Below are 15,209 nucleotides of genomic sequence, written 5' to 3'. Positions count from 1 at the left end.
ATAACGCTTTTTACCAAGAGTTTGATGAGAAGATCGATACCACTCATGTCTGTGCACTAAATATGAAGCCGGAGCAAGCTACCACTCATGTCTGTGCACTAAATATGAAGCCGGAGCAAGCTGCAACCGGCGTGGCTGTGAAGTGAAGCCGATGCAGAAGTGCCAAAAACTGCAGTTCCTCAAACAGCCACTTGAGGCTGGCTACAGAACAAGTCAGTCTCCATAAGCCCCCATGTTAAAACTTCACAGCAGAAATAAATATGTTTACAGTCTGGTACAAAACACTGTTTTGGTCTCTATAACTAATTTCCCCATTCATAACTGTACTGAGAGTGATTTTTTTTATATAATTCACCTGTTTAAATTATATTAAAGCTTAAAGTTATGCATAATTAACAGAGTGGTCGCTTTGATTGACAGTTGGGTGCCGTTACAGATGGCTTGTTTGAGTACCCTGCCATCATTCAGCCTGCCTCAGATCCACGTCTTGGCCAATTTTTAGATTAGCCGGGAGGTGGCAGAGGCAGGACTACAAACATGGAGGCAGCCACTAAGATAGAGCTAGCACCTGGTTAGCTTAGTGTCTTTCTCAATGATTAAACAGAGGAAATACTTGCTAATTAGCTTTGGAGGTGCAGGCAGGCTGTTTATGGCATAGACATATATACATAGACGCCGCATTGAGCGGGTTGATCGTTGGTTACGATACGTCAACGGGTCCGCCATATTGGATGTGGCAGATCTGCCCGTAAACTAATACAAGGAAATGGACTGAACTTCATAAAGCGCCTTTCTACAAAGTTCTTTAAGTTAATGTCTCTTATACACCCATTCACACACACACTAATATATCTGGGAAACAAATAGGCACCAAAAACAACGTATGTAACTTTTAAAGTGATGATTATAAATGTTTACTCCTTATGTAAGCACCAAACCAACGTATGTGTTTTTCTAATGCTGAGTGTTTACAGCTACTAATGTGTGTAACACTGTTACTGTGATGATAAATATTGAAATATTTATATTTAACATTTAATCTGTGTGTACACACACACACATACACACACACACACACACAGGATCTGGTTATTATAGACACAGATTAAATGTTAAATATAAATATTTCAATATTTATCATCACAGTAACAGTGTTACACACATTAGTAGCTGTAAACACTCAGCATTAGAAAAACACATACGTTGGTTTGGTGCTTACATAAGGAGTAAACATTTATAATCATCACTTTAAAAGTTACATACGTTGTTTTTGGTGCCTGTTTGTTTCCCAGATATATTAGTGTGTGTGTGAATGGGTGTATAAGAGGCATTAACTTAAAGAACTTTGTAGAAAGGCGCTTTATGAAGTTCAGTCCATTTCCTTGTATTAGTTCACCGGCAGATCTGCCCGATCCAATATGGTGGCGACGTCGACGTATGATTCAGCGCTCAATGCAGCGTCTATGTATATATGTCTATGGTTTATGGTACCAGTGTAGCTCTTTGTGCTAAGCTAAACTAACCAGCTTCTGCCTGTAGCCTCATATTTACTGAAAATATGGGAGTGGTATCTTCTTATTGAACTCTCAAGAAGTAATTCAATAAGCACATTTTCCAAAATGCCAAGCGGTTCCTTCACTGCTAAACATGTAAATATTTCACAAAGAAAACACTGTATCCAACGAGGAAAACTGTACAAGCATCCAGACTGTAAAAAAAGATTAAAATATATACATGAAATGCACAATGCGTAGCTCATTCTCACTATCCAGGCACGACCGACGATACCATATCAATATTACGATGAGAGGACATACTGTATGGCATGTTAGCATCACATCTGAAATCAAACACGGCTACACACAAAAGAGACTAAAATATTTTGCTTCGGTTGAAGATGATGTGATCCTGAACAGATCATGTTTCAGTAAAATCGTCTCTGTGATGAGCGCTGAGATGAAGACAGCTCACTGTGCCCGACGGGGGGAAGAGGAAGCTTTGCTTTCAAGTCTGTGGCAATGTGCAGTTAATGACCGGACGGTTTCAGTCTGGGTTTGCCCTCCGACGAGACAAGCGCCCTCAGCTTGGAGGGGCTAGATCGGCTCCACGTAATTGGCCGGGTAAAGACCCAGCTGGCCGCTGTCTAGACGACCTTTACACCAGCCCTGTTCGTCCTCCTCCTCCAGCTTCGTCAGCTCATCGCCTTTATCAAAGAAAGGAGACAGAAATCAGTCAATTTTAACACAGAACAAGAACAATAAAGGAATACTCCGCCAATAATCCATATTTTCACTCTTAAACACTCAATACCGATGTAGGCCTAAGTGGTATTGAAGACAGCAGGTGTGATTTATAGAAGTATCAAGATATCCAAGCTTTTTATTTGATAAAGACAGCTGAAGAGTGAGCCTTCATGGGGCGGCTGCTCTACCAACTGAGCTAAGCACCGCCCCATAAATAACATTTTAACAGATTTATTTTATGGTCTTTCAACAGAGAAGCCTCTTGGATGGGAGGTGAAACATCTTCATGGATCTACAACCAGCTCTCCTCAAAGAAAGATGACTGAGAACCTTCACCTGTGTTGGAGACTGCATGAAATTAACCAGATGGGAATGTTTTTGGGTAGTAGGCAAGAGCTAGATGGGAAGACCAATACCACATTCTACCTGTCCATTAAATATGAGGCTACAGCCAGCAGCTGGTTAGTTTAGCTTAGCATAAAAACTGGATAACAATCTGGTTGGTAACAAAACAACTGCCATAAAGCAATCACATATATCTGTCGCCTCATGAGGTACAGTATATATTGTGATATTGCCAAACCCCAAAGCTCATAAAACATTTTTTTAATATGTATGCCAAAATATGGCTAATACACAACTACTATTTGTCACTAGTGCAGTGTGATGTTTGTCCTTGTCACAATGGCTACATTTTCTTATGTTGAACATCCAGGGATTGGATATCGAGATGGAGGGAGCATACACACACTTAGATGTTCACCTCAACAATAAACTGGACAGGTCTGACACCACAGACGTCCTGTACAAGAAGGGTCACCTGCTCTGAAGCTGAGCTCGTCCTGTTCCTGGCCGTCATAGTCGTACAGCGCTCTAACTCTCACACCTTTGCCCGCATCTTCCTCGAAGGGGTTCGTCCCTCCGTTGGTGTCATTGCCTGAGTTCGGCGCTGTCTGGTCCTCGTCTGACCACTCCGTGGAGGCCGTGTATGCCTGGTTCTTCTCGTAGCTGCTGACACTAGATGTTACACAAGTCAGCAGAACGTTCATTTTCAGTCGTTTCAGCAGTCTTTTGATCTTTGAATCTGTTAAATCAGGTCAAACATATTAAATATATCTGTGTTTAATCTTACCTTCCTCGGTCACCAGCTTGAGCATGATCTACTACTGTGTTGACGTTAGTCAGCATGACTCCATCACTGCTCTTCTTTGACTTTTCTTTCTTAGAGATGTGATGGGTAAGGTCTGGATTGTATTCCTACAAAGAGACAAAACATGTTTAGTCTTGGATTTGTTTGCATGGAAGAGAAACTACCATTAAATTTCAGGTATGTCCCAGTATGTCACATTTTATACATATTTTGAGTAATAATAATAAGATACTTGTCAACCTGGTACAGTAATGAGAGAGAGGGCTGCAGCCGAAATATGGGCTGCAATGTAATCCTTCTGGGCAATGCGCACCATCAGTGTACGTCTACTAAAAGTGCTTGTTTTGCCAGTGATAGGCTCAGATTGTTATTATAAGTGTCTGACAACATTATGAAAAGGATCCCTTCAGATACAGACCCTTTTTTAAAGAGTAAGATCTACTGTGTTTACTAGAAACAGCTGTTATATGTCACTCTGTTCAAAGTCACCAGACTAAAAACAGCAAATTTACCTCACAGAAAACAAGCTGCTGCACTACAACTGTCTCAATCAGTTAGTTAGTTTGTGTCCTTGTGTAACTTTTAATGCTTTCTAGATCCAACTGTGTTAAAACAACCAAAAACACAAACAGGCTAATCGATCAAGGCAGTGGTATGTATAATAACAACAGACTATTCCTTGAATGATTGGACAGTATAGATAGCAGGACGCCGAACAGTGAGGATTGTAGATTTTATTTCTGTACCTCAAACTGTGGCCAGTTCATGTGCATGCCAGGTCCGTGGATGTTGCTGAACAACTTCAGATCTTCCTGCGCGCTGGCTGATGTGATGACGCGTTCAAGGTCTCTGTACACTGCAGCGTAACTGTGAGAAGACAGTGTGGGTTTAGCGCATGGGCAAAGACCAGCTGATGATTTTGCGTGATGATTTCCACAGTCGTAAAACATCTCAAACCTTTGGTCTTCTGTGAGGTTGAGGTGGCGTTTGACGTCCAGCAGCACCTCCCTGAGGAAGCTCAGCCTCTTCTCTTCAAACTGCTGGCACTGATCGAACACCTGCTCCATGTTTTCCATGTACTGCGGAGTGCACTTACTCAGCTCATCCAGAGCCTTCTCATACTTCTCCTTGGCCTGGGTCATAACACAAGCAACAAACTGATTGATGATCTACAACATCTCATTGATAACTAATGTTTGAATGACATGTTCAGTTCTGAGGTCTTTAACCTTTAAGAGACAATAAATGGGTATTTAAACACAAGTATGAAGGTCAAGGCTGTCAAAGGAGACCAGAGTCCACGTCAGCACACATCAGTAGAGGTGGAGGTGTGATATTCAGTCACACATTAACAATGCTACACTGAGTTCAGCTATGACGTCTTTATAAACACGTCTCCCAGCTAAACCAGCTCTACATCTTAAAATTAGCCTGTGAGCTGATTTGCTTTTGGTTTGATTGTGGTAAACGTGGTGTTGGAGCTGCAGCAGTTGGATGCCCTCACCTTCTGGGAGTCCTGTTTGCACTTGTCCAATTTCTCGTGGAGTTTCTTCTGTTGGTCAGCGGGCATCGGGGTCTCTCCCTTACTGTTGGCCTCTCTGGTGGACGCTAGCTTCTCCTCTTTGCAGGCCATGTGGAAGGTCTTCTTGGCAGCCTCGAGCTAAAGGAAGATGAGAGGCATACACAAGCATGTCACTGACTGAGTTTTAGTAAAGCTACAACTAATTATATTTTATTGTTGTTAATTCTGATGATTATTCTTTTGCTTATGAAATTTAAACACATAACCTGAAGCACAAGTGTGTTGATATTTTGCTTACAGTCTAAACCCCTAAGATACCCAGTTTACTGTCACACAAGCCAAAGAAAAGAAACAAATCTGCACAGTAAAACTAGGGAATGTTGCATGAGTGTGCATCAAATTCATTCTTTATAGAGGTGTTTCATGATAAGTGACCGCAACAGAAAGTTTCATTATTAGTTCAAAATATCAAAAGTCAAAAGCTAATCAAAAGTTTGTTTTATAAGTTGCCAATATTGACATCTAATCTAGCAGATAGTTTGGGGTTTGTTTGTGAAACATCTGCTGCCACTGCAGCTACAAGAATTAAATTTGTGCTGAAAAATTATATTGGAAAAACCCAATAGCAACGCATCTTCTCAGAAACAAAGTCACAGCCCCTGATCAAGTTTGAAAGATTTTCCCAAGCTGTCAGCACAAACTAAGTCACATTCACCAGCTGTGGCAAAGATGGATATTTCAAAACCTCTACAAATGAAACACACTGGAAATTTTTCTTTAGATTTGGATAAACTGAATGTTTTAAATGTCTTTGGACCATCTAAAACACACACACACTCACACACACTTCCTCACCTCTTTTAGCTTTTTGGCCCAGGGTTTCTGGGCCTTTTTGAAACCCTCCTCTGCCTCTTTGGTCTCCTTGAATCCTCCCATCATCTGCTTGTGGTACGAGTCTTTCTGCCAGTTCTTCACCTTCTCAAAATCTACGTTGATCAGGTTGTTTTTCACTTCCTGGTGAAGCTCGCTCACCTTCTCCGCCTCAGTCATCACTGCCATCCAAGCTCGCTCCACTGTGCCGTACTGAGGCCCTGCGGGGAGGAAAGTCAAAGGAAGCATTAGAGCAAAAGGAAAAAAAAATACAGATATGATTTTTTTTTAAGGTGTAATACGAGTGTGAAACATCGCTCACCTTTGTCCACCAGCTGCTTCCATCTCTTGGACCAGTCGGTCAGTTGCTGTGCGTAGGCTTTCTCGATTTTGGCACGCTCCTGGATGCAGTTCATCAGGTCATTGCAGAGCCGATGACCATCGTCAATCCGCTTCACCGAACGCTTGTAGTTCCCAACCTTACATAACAACATAACAATGTCTCATATTACTCACATTATCAGTAACTACATACGACTATAAAATTGCATTTACTAGCTATTATATAACTATTATTGTCACAAACTGTTTGTGCTCTCTTGGAAGACTCAGGGCCTGTCGTGGTAATAAATATGAGGTCAGGTATTGATTTACAGACAGTGGTAACCGAGTACGCATGTTAACTTGTATGTTAAGGTGTAGGTAGGTGGTTTTTGTACTTTAGAAAGTGCTACACCAGCTGTGTCCCTGGACTTAAAGATTTTAAGTTAAGCTAAGATAAGCTTATCTTATCTACAGATGGGAGATTTTTCATCACAGCACCACTGACAATATAAAGAACTGACGGCATAGGTGTGATGTCGCCCACAGGTTTCTGAAAGCTGTTTTGAAGCTCAAAATCTGGCAGTCCTGTCTTCTCCACCTACTGGCTAATCTAAAAGTGGGCAAAGATGTGGACCATCAAAGTGGCCACACTGTTAACTATACATAAATTTGAGCCTTATTATAATCTGAGCAGGTGAGTTACATAGAAATTCAGCTTAAGTACAGTTATCATAAACGTGAAAATATTAGCTATAGAGACCAAAACTGATTTTGGTACCAAGCTGTAAACATGATTATTTCTGCTGTGAAGTTGCTTGCACACACTGTGTGTGTAAGCAGTGTCGTTTCCAAGCTGATTCCTGACATTCTCTGAATGTCCTTTAGGTAAACAGAGATAATCTAAAGTTACTTTTTTGATTAGTTAAAGTTGCTATCAGGATCCCTACTTTGCGAATTGTGTACATTTATTTCTTAAATCCTTCTGCAGATTTAAAAATTCAAAGGCGATTCTTCTTGTATCCTCGTATCATGAATTATCTGCTAATTACAACAAAAAAAGGGGCAATTTCCCTTTTTTGAATGTTATGGCTAAAAATGCATTATGTCATTGAGGAAGCTGCTGTATCCTGTGTCGCTGTTTAAAAGGATCATTGTGTAAGGTACTGCCTTTAAAAGGAACTCTTAGCCTGCAGGCGATACATTGACTAGGCAGGAGGGAACAGCAGGGAAGAAACTGCTGTGTGTGTGTGTGCGTGTGTGTGCGTGCGTGCGTGTGTGTGTGTGTGTGTGTGGAGTTATGCAATGAAAGCAGAGGGTGGGTTAATGTCATATAATTTACAACTCTCAGCAACCTCCCAGAGCTGTGAGCTCTGCCCAGAGACACAGAGAGAGCAAGAAGGAGGCTAAACTCCCAGCTTACTGCAGTCATTTCACACCTTTGTGTGAAGAAAAAAGGGACTGCATCTCTGCTGAATGCGTAATAAGTGTTTACCGATGCCTCACCCTGAAAATGACACTCAAAATGTGAACTAAATGAAAGCAGCCGGGGGAACAAATGATTATATTCCACACCAGCCCTCTGTGCTTCAGCAGCAGCCAGCCGAGTCAGCGATCAGCAGGCAGCACTGCAGCAGCTCGACTGTAATGCAACGAGTGATTGTGATGTAGTGACTCTGTGCTGGAAACAGGCAACTTTGCTGCTCCAGCTGATTCCTGAACGCACCGCCCGGCTGCAGGATAAACACGACGAGGATAAAACACAGTTGAGTCTGAGAGGAAATGGATTATAAACCCTGAACGTGTGAAGTGACAATACGTCTTTTCTGCCTCAAATTCTCGCTGAGTCCATCCATCACACGCACAGTATCTAAACCTGCAGTGACATGATAGTCAATATTATCCTTAGCCAAGATGTGTCAGACTTTTGTCTTGGTTTGAACACTGTGAACTGTCACCAGCTCTCATATATAATGAATGGACTTCTGGGAACTTGTTGCTCAAATTACGTGGGACTGTTTGTGCTCAGGAAAGGCTGTTGGTGATGTAATCACGTGGGAGAAACACAGCACAACGATCAATTATTCAAATCAACAACATAACAATCTGCCACTGTGCTGATAAATAATGGGTTCAGTCATTTTACAAGCAAATGAGACACATTGTTGCAAGACCGTGCAAGTAGTAGCAGAAATTCTTAGAAATTCACAGGAAATTTGTACAAATATCGAATTCCAAATGATTTGCATGTATTTGATTTAATTAACTCTACACAAAGATAGCAGATGGCTTCAATCTGTGACATTTCGTTATTGCCAGTCTGTTTGTTAGTCCTTTCTTTAAATAGGAGACAGAATTCGGGGGAGTCTGTACAGCATAGCTGTGATTGCAGTGGTCGGTGACAGATACAATAGTAACATGCCTTTAACAAGCTCAAGACCCTAATTATGTAGAAGTCAACTTCAACCTCAGAGGCTCAGGCTTCATTTATAAAAGCTTATCTAAATCTGTGCATAAGAACTGCCTGTGCAGATAGGAACGCTGGTGTTTAACCTGATCTGAAGTGAGCAAAAAAAAAAATCCCATCTGTTCCACGAACACGTCCATTAACAAGGGTTTAGTAGCTAGCACCTAAAATGTAAAATTTCAGTATTTAACTGAAGCAAGTGAAAATACCAAACTCTTCAAAGACGTCTGCAGAAAATGTTCGGCTAAACTAAAATGTTTAATTTAGCAGTTTCACGTGTGGTTTGTCCAGGAGCAAAAAGTAAAGTATAAGTAGAGTATGAAGGCAGGTGGCGATGCTAACGGTGTCATCTCTAATAGGAGCTGTATGAGAGGTGAAAAAATGCTGGAAAAAACAAAAAAAACAATTGCAGCTCACAAAAGAGACATCAGTGTCACAGGTGGAGACAGGGTGGCACTTCAGTGTCATCCATAGAGGAAAGAATAGTGGCAATTATTGGTGAGAAGTCCAGAGTCCAGGCAGAGTACAGGCTGGACCAAAAAAGTAAATAATTAGTTTTTAATTGTTGCACTTATTTAGAGATTTAGTTGGCTCTGGCTTTCAGAGATCTGCGTATAAAGTGGCAGATCCTCCGGTGAGCAATCAGTATTGATAAATCAGATTCTTGAATCGAGCTCAAGCGTTCATGTGTGAATCAACACGCAGTTGATAAATGAGGCCCCAGATCGTTCTCCTCATCTCTCAGGTTCTGTTCATTACTGGAGAGTGTCGGTTCCCACTTAGACTTAATCTGTCAAACACTGTTCCCTGCTGTCTCACCTCCCAGAAACTGTCTGTGGTCTCCTCCTGGCTGGCGGTCTCGTCGTAGGCTCCAGACATGGTCCCAGATTTGGCAGCGTGGCTTCAGGCTGTGGCGGTCTGCAGCAGAGTAACACTCCTCATGCACTGCGAGAGAAGACGAACACAGAGGAGTGTCAACACAGTGCTAACACAGACAGGAGACACACAAACACGACATTATAGTGGCACCAGTGTTGCTGCTTACTCCTGCAGCTCATATCATAGTCTTATAGTCTCTTAATCTCTGTTCACGCTTTTATAATACCCACAAATGTCATGTCAAGGATCTTTAAGTGGGTGGAAAATGCTTATGCAATGAGAAAAAGGCGTTGTACGTGAAATTATGCTAGAGATTATTAACCACACAGGATTATGATTAAGTAGCAAGTAACAGATCTGCCTCCCATTTAAAGAAAAATAATAGAAAACTACAAATGACAAACAAGTAAATGGCATAATTATTGCCCAGATTGTTAACTTATGACATTTTATTCTCTGTAAAAATATATCTATCATTGTCAGACGAAAGCGATGAGTACAGAGACTGAAGAAATATAATTTAAAGCTTAAACTAGAACTGAAACTAACAATTATAGTAATTATCCTCATTATCTGTTTATTGTTTAATGTCACAATTTCCTTAAAAAAGCCCAACATTATGTCTTACAATATTACAGTTCATAATCTACAGATGTTCATTTTCCAATGATATAAATCATAGAAAAGCAGACAATTATCACAAGCGGCGACACGAAAAATGACTTATTATCGACTGTTCCAGCTCGCTGTGACTATCGACGCTGATTCACCTCTTGATTCTTTTTATGATTAGTCAAACCATAAAATGTCAGGTTACAGAAGAAAATTGATAATCAATAAAGAATGATATTAAACAGAGAAAATAGTCAATAAATATAAATATATATAAAGAACTGATACAACACTGAGATTACAAAAAAGATGCATTATAAATAAATAATAAACGGGATATGAACGTGTGCAGGTGAGTCAGGCGCTACAAACAAAACACAAACCACCCGACAAACAGAAAACCAGATGCCAGATGAAGATATGATGCAAAGTGAGGATGCAAATGAACTGGATGACAGATACGACATGACAACAAAACAACGAAAAAAACTGTTATCTGTACAGTGAAATGCCAGCAGACAAGTTTCACTGAGGCGCTTCTGGAATACATAATATCAATAAGCAGATGGTGCTGAAAGCATCTGATAAGGATTTGTTCTGCGATGTTGTAAAGATGCGCCAGTTGCGATGCGTGAGGTCATTTCTCGCACGGTGCTTTATGACACAATGACAAAGTTTGGTGAGAATGAGTCATTTAATCTCTGATGAACACCAAAAAAAATAGTTCAACATTTTGGTAAATATGTGTTTGAGGTCTGATGAAGCTACAGCCAGCAGCCGGGTTAGTTTATCTTAGCACAAAGACTGGAAACAGAGGGAAACAGTGAGCTCTAATCTGTGCAAAAGCAGACGTACAGAAATGAAAAGTTTTACAGGGGTTACGTGTTGGACTATGAGCAGTGACTTCCTGGAGTCTCTGCAACATCATAACCACAATTTACCATTGTACGAATTACAGGCACAACCCCTAGAGTGTTTGTGGTTTTGTTATGTCTGAGCAGAGCCACACCTGCCGTTTCCAGTCTTTATGCTAAGCTAATGGCAGTAGCCTCATACAGGAACTATTTATTCAAGACACAGATCTTGTGTCTGTACCTCGCACAATAAAAAACTATTCGATTCATCACAAAAGTTTATGAAACATAAGAGACTTCATACTGATGTTTCTTTGAGCGACTAACTCGTAACTGTGGCCACCAGCTGATTAGGAACTGACGATGACAGACGATTTTAGAAGCCGAACCTGCTGACGAAGAAGGATTTAATGCAGAAGAGACACGTATGAAACAATAGAAAGAGAAGGAGCCGTGATGTGTTTTGATAGGAGGTCAGGGGGAGGGGTGCGAGCTGCATGGGTATTTGGGTCAACCCGCGGACCGATGGATGGAGCAACACTTTATATAAAACAGTTTATTCAGCTCTAATGTTATCTTCTAATGCACACGTGTACAAAGTCCAAACTAAAGGTGACGTTCATCAGCAGAGCATTTTACTTTTTTTTTTACACATACTGATACCAAGTAGAGTCAGGTAATTATATAACCACAATCACCCTCATAACCTGAGTGCTTCCTGTTATTTCTCTACTCTCCTGAGATGACCCTGTCAATGGAGTTAATGACTGGCTGGGACTCTCACACAAACACTATCAGAACACTGTAGTCTAATTGCAGAGTAATCACCTCTCATTCTAGTCATCTAACATTGTCCCAAGGCCTCGCTGGAACACCGTATGCTGCTGCACAAATTAATAGCTGTGACATGAATGCTAATGATGACACTGAGATTAGGATACAAAATGGAAGATCAAAGTGTGAAATCAAAACTGTCTATCCATCCATCCAGGCTCTGATCCAGGAGCTGGAAGCTACTGAAGTACAAGTGACTCTTAACATTTACTGTTGGAAAGTCAATCAAACAACTACAAAGACACAGCAATGACTACAAAGACACACAAAACAACCACATAGATGCACAATAAGAAGCAAAACAACTACAGAGAGACTGAAATGATACCAAAGGATTGCAAAAAAGCTACATAGGGATGTAAACGATCACAAGGAGACCCAAAACAACTACAGAGAGACTTAAATAACCACAAAGAAACGCAAACAAAGAGACTTTAATGATCACAAAGAGACACATAAACAACTACAAAGAGACTTAAATAATCACAAAGAGACACAAATCAACTACACGATTAGTGGGGATGCAAAAACGAAATACAAAATGACTACAAAGACACAAAACAACCGTAGAGATGTAAAACCAGACAGAAAACAACCACAACAACTTATAAAAGGAATATAGAGAGATGTAAATGACCACAAAATGAAGTAAGACAACTACAGCGGGACAAAAAACAACCTGAGTATCTCTTTCAACCTGGGTGGTTCTTTTTTTGGTATCTGTGCCCAGGGGTCCCTTGTCTCAAAGTCTTTGGATGTATCTATCTATCTGCACATGGACTGATTAATGCAACAAACCCACCAAATAACACAGAAGGCAGCAGGTAGATAGGCAATGATCTATGTCTAACAGACTGCAAACCCTCAGTGTAATCAGTGAGTGAAGACAGACAGACTGAAAACACATTATCACACATTACCACATTCTCTTCACACTGCTGCAGCCTCATCAGTGCCACGCTCACCTCCACCAGTTCACTTTAAGTTCACAGTCCAAATTGCAATTTCAAAAGCGATTATGCTGACAATTACATTCACTGAACGTACTGAAATCATGATGCCGATGCCAATGGCGGTTATTGTTACAGCTTAATAAAACCAGAGAGCCTCTGTTCTTGTAATGATATCTCTTGTCAACATCAATTCCTGACTCTGACTATATCTGTTTTCCTTTTTCAGATAACCTTTCAGATTTAAGGTTAAAAAGGCTAATTTGTGTTGTTTTACAGTTTGATTTTAGTTTTGCATATTGTATACGCCTCTCATCCGATGTCGACTGGGGGTGGCTCCAGCCTCTGCAACCCTGCAAAGCGGTGAGTGGGTGATGGAATGATGGATGGATGGATGTTTGTTAGGCACTGTCCTTCAAGATGGGCTAACGATAAATGACTTAAAGTGGCTATAATCTATACAACATTGTATCAAATGACAATGTGGAAGGTGCTGCTTGTAGTGATGAACCTACAAAGAATTGAAACTCCAATCCTCTTGGCTTCATTGACCTTTTTTCCCGTTTTAATCTCATAATTGTGTCGTTCTGGGTCATGCTAACTTTGCACTCCATGGCAGAGATTTGAGGAAATGCTGAATCCAGCAAAATGGCATTCATGCCAAGCAGCATGAGCCTCCTAAAGCTTTCCAAATAAACTTCAACCAAACATAAATCATTTTAAACACTTGAGTCTGACCAAAAAGTGACAAGATAAAGTAGCCCTCTGGATTAGCTCTTGTATCTATCTGCACTGGGATCAGCTACACCAAAATATGATGTTTTGTTGGACATGCCCTCGGATATCAGGGCTTCCCACCTGCACGAGAGCTCGACACACCTTTTTTAAAATCAGTCACATAATAAGATAACAAACATTTTTGCGCATATTTACTTTAGTTGTTTGCACAACCATGAATCACAGAACTGATACAACACTGAGATTACAAAAAAGATGCATTATAAATAAATAATAAACGGGATATGAACGTGTGCAGGTGAGTCAGGCGCTACAAACAAAACACAAACCACCCGACAAACAGAAAACCAGATGCCAGATGAAGATATGATGCAAAGTGAGGATGCAAATGAACTGGATGACAGATACGACATGACAACAAAACAACGAAAAAAACTGTTATCTGTACAGTGAAATGCCAGCAGACAAGTTTCACTGAGACGCTTCTGGAATACATAATATCAATAAGCAGATGGTGCTGAAAGCATCTGATAAGGATTTGTTCTGCGATGCGGTAAAGATGCGCCAGTTGCGATGCGTGAGGTCATTTCTCGCACAGTGCTTCATGACACAATGACAAAGTTTGGTGAGAATGAGTCATTTAATCTCTGATGAACACCAAACTTTGCATGTTAAAAAAAAAATAGTTCAACATTTTGGTAAATATGTGTTTGAGGTCTGATGAAGCTACAGCCAGCAGCCGGGTTAGTTTAGTTTAGCACAAAGACTGGAAACAGAGGGAAACAGTGAGCTCTAATCTGTGCAAAAGCAGACGTACAGAAATGAAAAGTTTTACAGGGGTTACGTGTTGGACTATGAGCAGTGACTTCCTGGAGTCTCTGCAACATCATAATTCACAATTTAATTTGTATGAATTACAGACACAACCCCTAGAGTGTTTGTGGTTTTGTTATGTCTGAGCAGAGCCACACCTGCCGTTTCCAGTCTTTATGCTAAGCCAATGGCAGTAGCCTCATACAGGAACTATTTATTCAAGACACAGATCTTGTGTCTGTACCTCGCACAATAAAAAACAATTCGATTCATCACAAAAGTTTATGAAACATAAGAGACTTCATACTGATGTTTCTTTGAGCGACTAACTCGTAACTGTGGCCACCAGCTGATTAGGAACTGACGATGACAGACGATTTTAGAAGCCGAACCTGCTGACGAAGAAGGATTTAATGCAGAAGAGACACGTATGAAACAATAGAAAGAGAAGGAGCCGGGATGTGTTTTGATAGGAGGTCAGGGGGAGGGGTGCGAGCTGCATGGGTATTTGGGTCAGCCCGTGGACCGATGGATGGAGCAACACTTTTAACAATAAAAGGAGATGAAATGAGAGAGGGAAGTGAAGAAAATCCAAAAATTAATCCAGTTAATCGAGGAAAAATCACCACGGCCATCTAACCCAACAGCTTTTGAGCAAAACAAATGCCTCCACCGGATGCAGCGTGGAGCATGGCATGAGTGGGTGTTTATCACGCTTGGTTAATCCATTAGCTACATGCCGAGAGGGGGCTTTTGTTCAGGATAGCCCTTTGCTCGGTTCACAGAAAGGCAGATCTCAGTGTAGGAAAACAGCCACTGACTAGTGTTCTCCCACTTTTTTTTTATTAACGTCAACAAGTAGAAATAAAGCTGAGACAGAAAGAATGACATGAATATGACTGCATTTTTTGATTTACAGTACACTATCTAGTGAGTTGTTCATTATAGACAGGCAA

The 15,209-nt window shown here is 40.8% G+C and overlaps 1 protein-coding gene across 1 annotated transcript in view; it reads right to left on the bottom strand.

Moving 5' to 3' along the window:
- Positions 1–1,443: 1,443 nt before the first annotated feature.
- pacsin1b (protein kinase C and casein kinase substrate in neurons 1b) overlaps positions 1,444–15,209 on the bottom strand; it is a 29,447-nt gene continuing 15,681 nt past the window's right edge. Inside the window, exons 2-10 of the mRNA XM_010742571.3 lie at positions 9,393–9,518; positions 6,108–6,264; positions 5,771–6,006; positions 4,898–5,053; positions 4,351–4,526; positions 4,140–4,260; positions 3,376–3,500; positions 3,064–3,260; positions 1,444–2,203 (exon numbers count right to left, since the gene is read on the bottom strand). Coding sequence (XP_010740873.3) covers positions 2,094–2,203; positions 3,064–3,260; positions 3,376–3,500; positions 4,140–4,260; positions 4,351–4,526; positions 4,898–5,053; positions 5,771–6,006; positions 6,108–6,264; positions 9,393–9,452 — 1,338 coding nt within the window. The 5' untranslated portion in view covers positions 9,453–9,518 and the 3' untranslated portion in view covers positions 1,444–2,093. The remainder of the gene's footprint in view (positions 2,204–3,063; positions 3,261–3,375; positions 3,501–4,139; positions 4,261–4,350; positions 4,527–4,897; positions 5,054–5,770; positions 6,007–6,107; positions 6,265–9,392; positions 9,519–15,209) is intronic.

Source organism: Larimichthys crocea, chromosome VI (assembly GCF_000972845.2).
Source record: "Larimichthys crocea isolate SSNF chromosome VI, L_crocea_2.0, whole genome shotgun sequence".
Lineage (NCBI taxonomy): Eukaryota > Metazoa > Chordata > Actinopteri > Sciaenidae > Larimichthys > Larimichthys crocea.
Note: the sequence above shows the minus strand (reverse complement) of the source record. Positions and strands in the feature narration are given on the sequence as shown.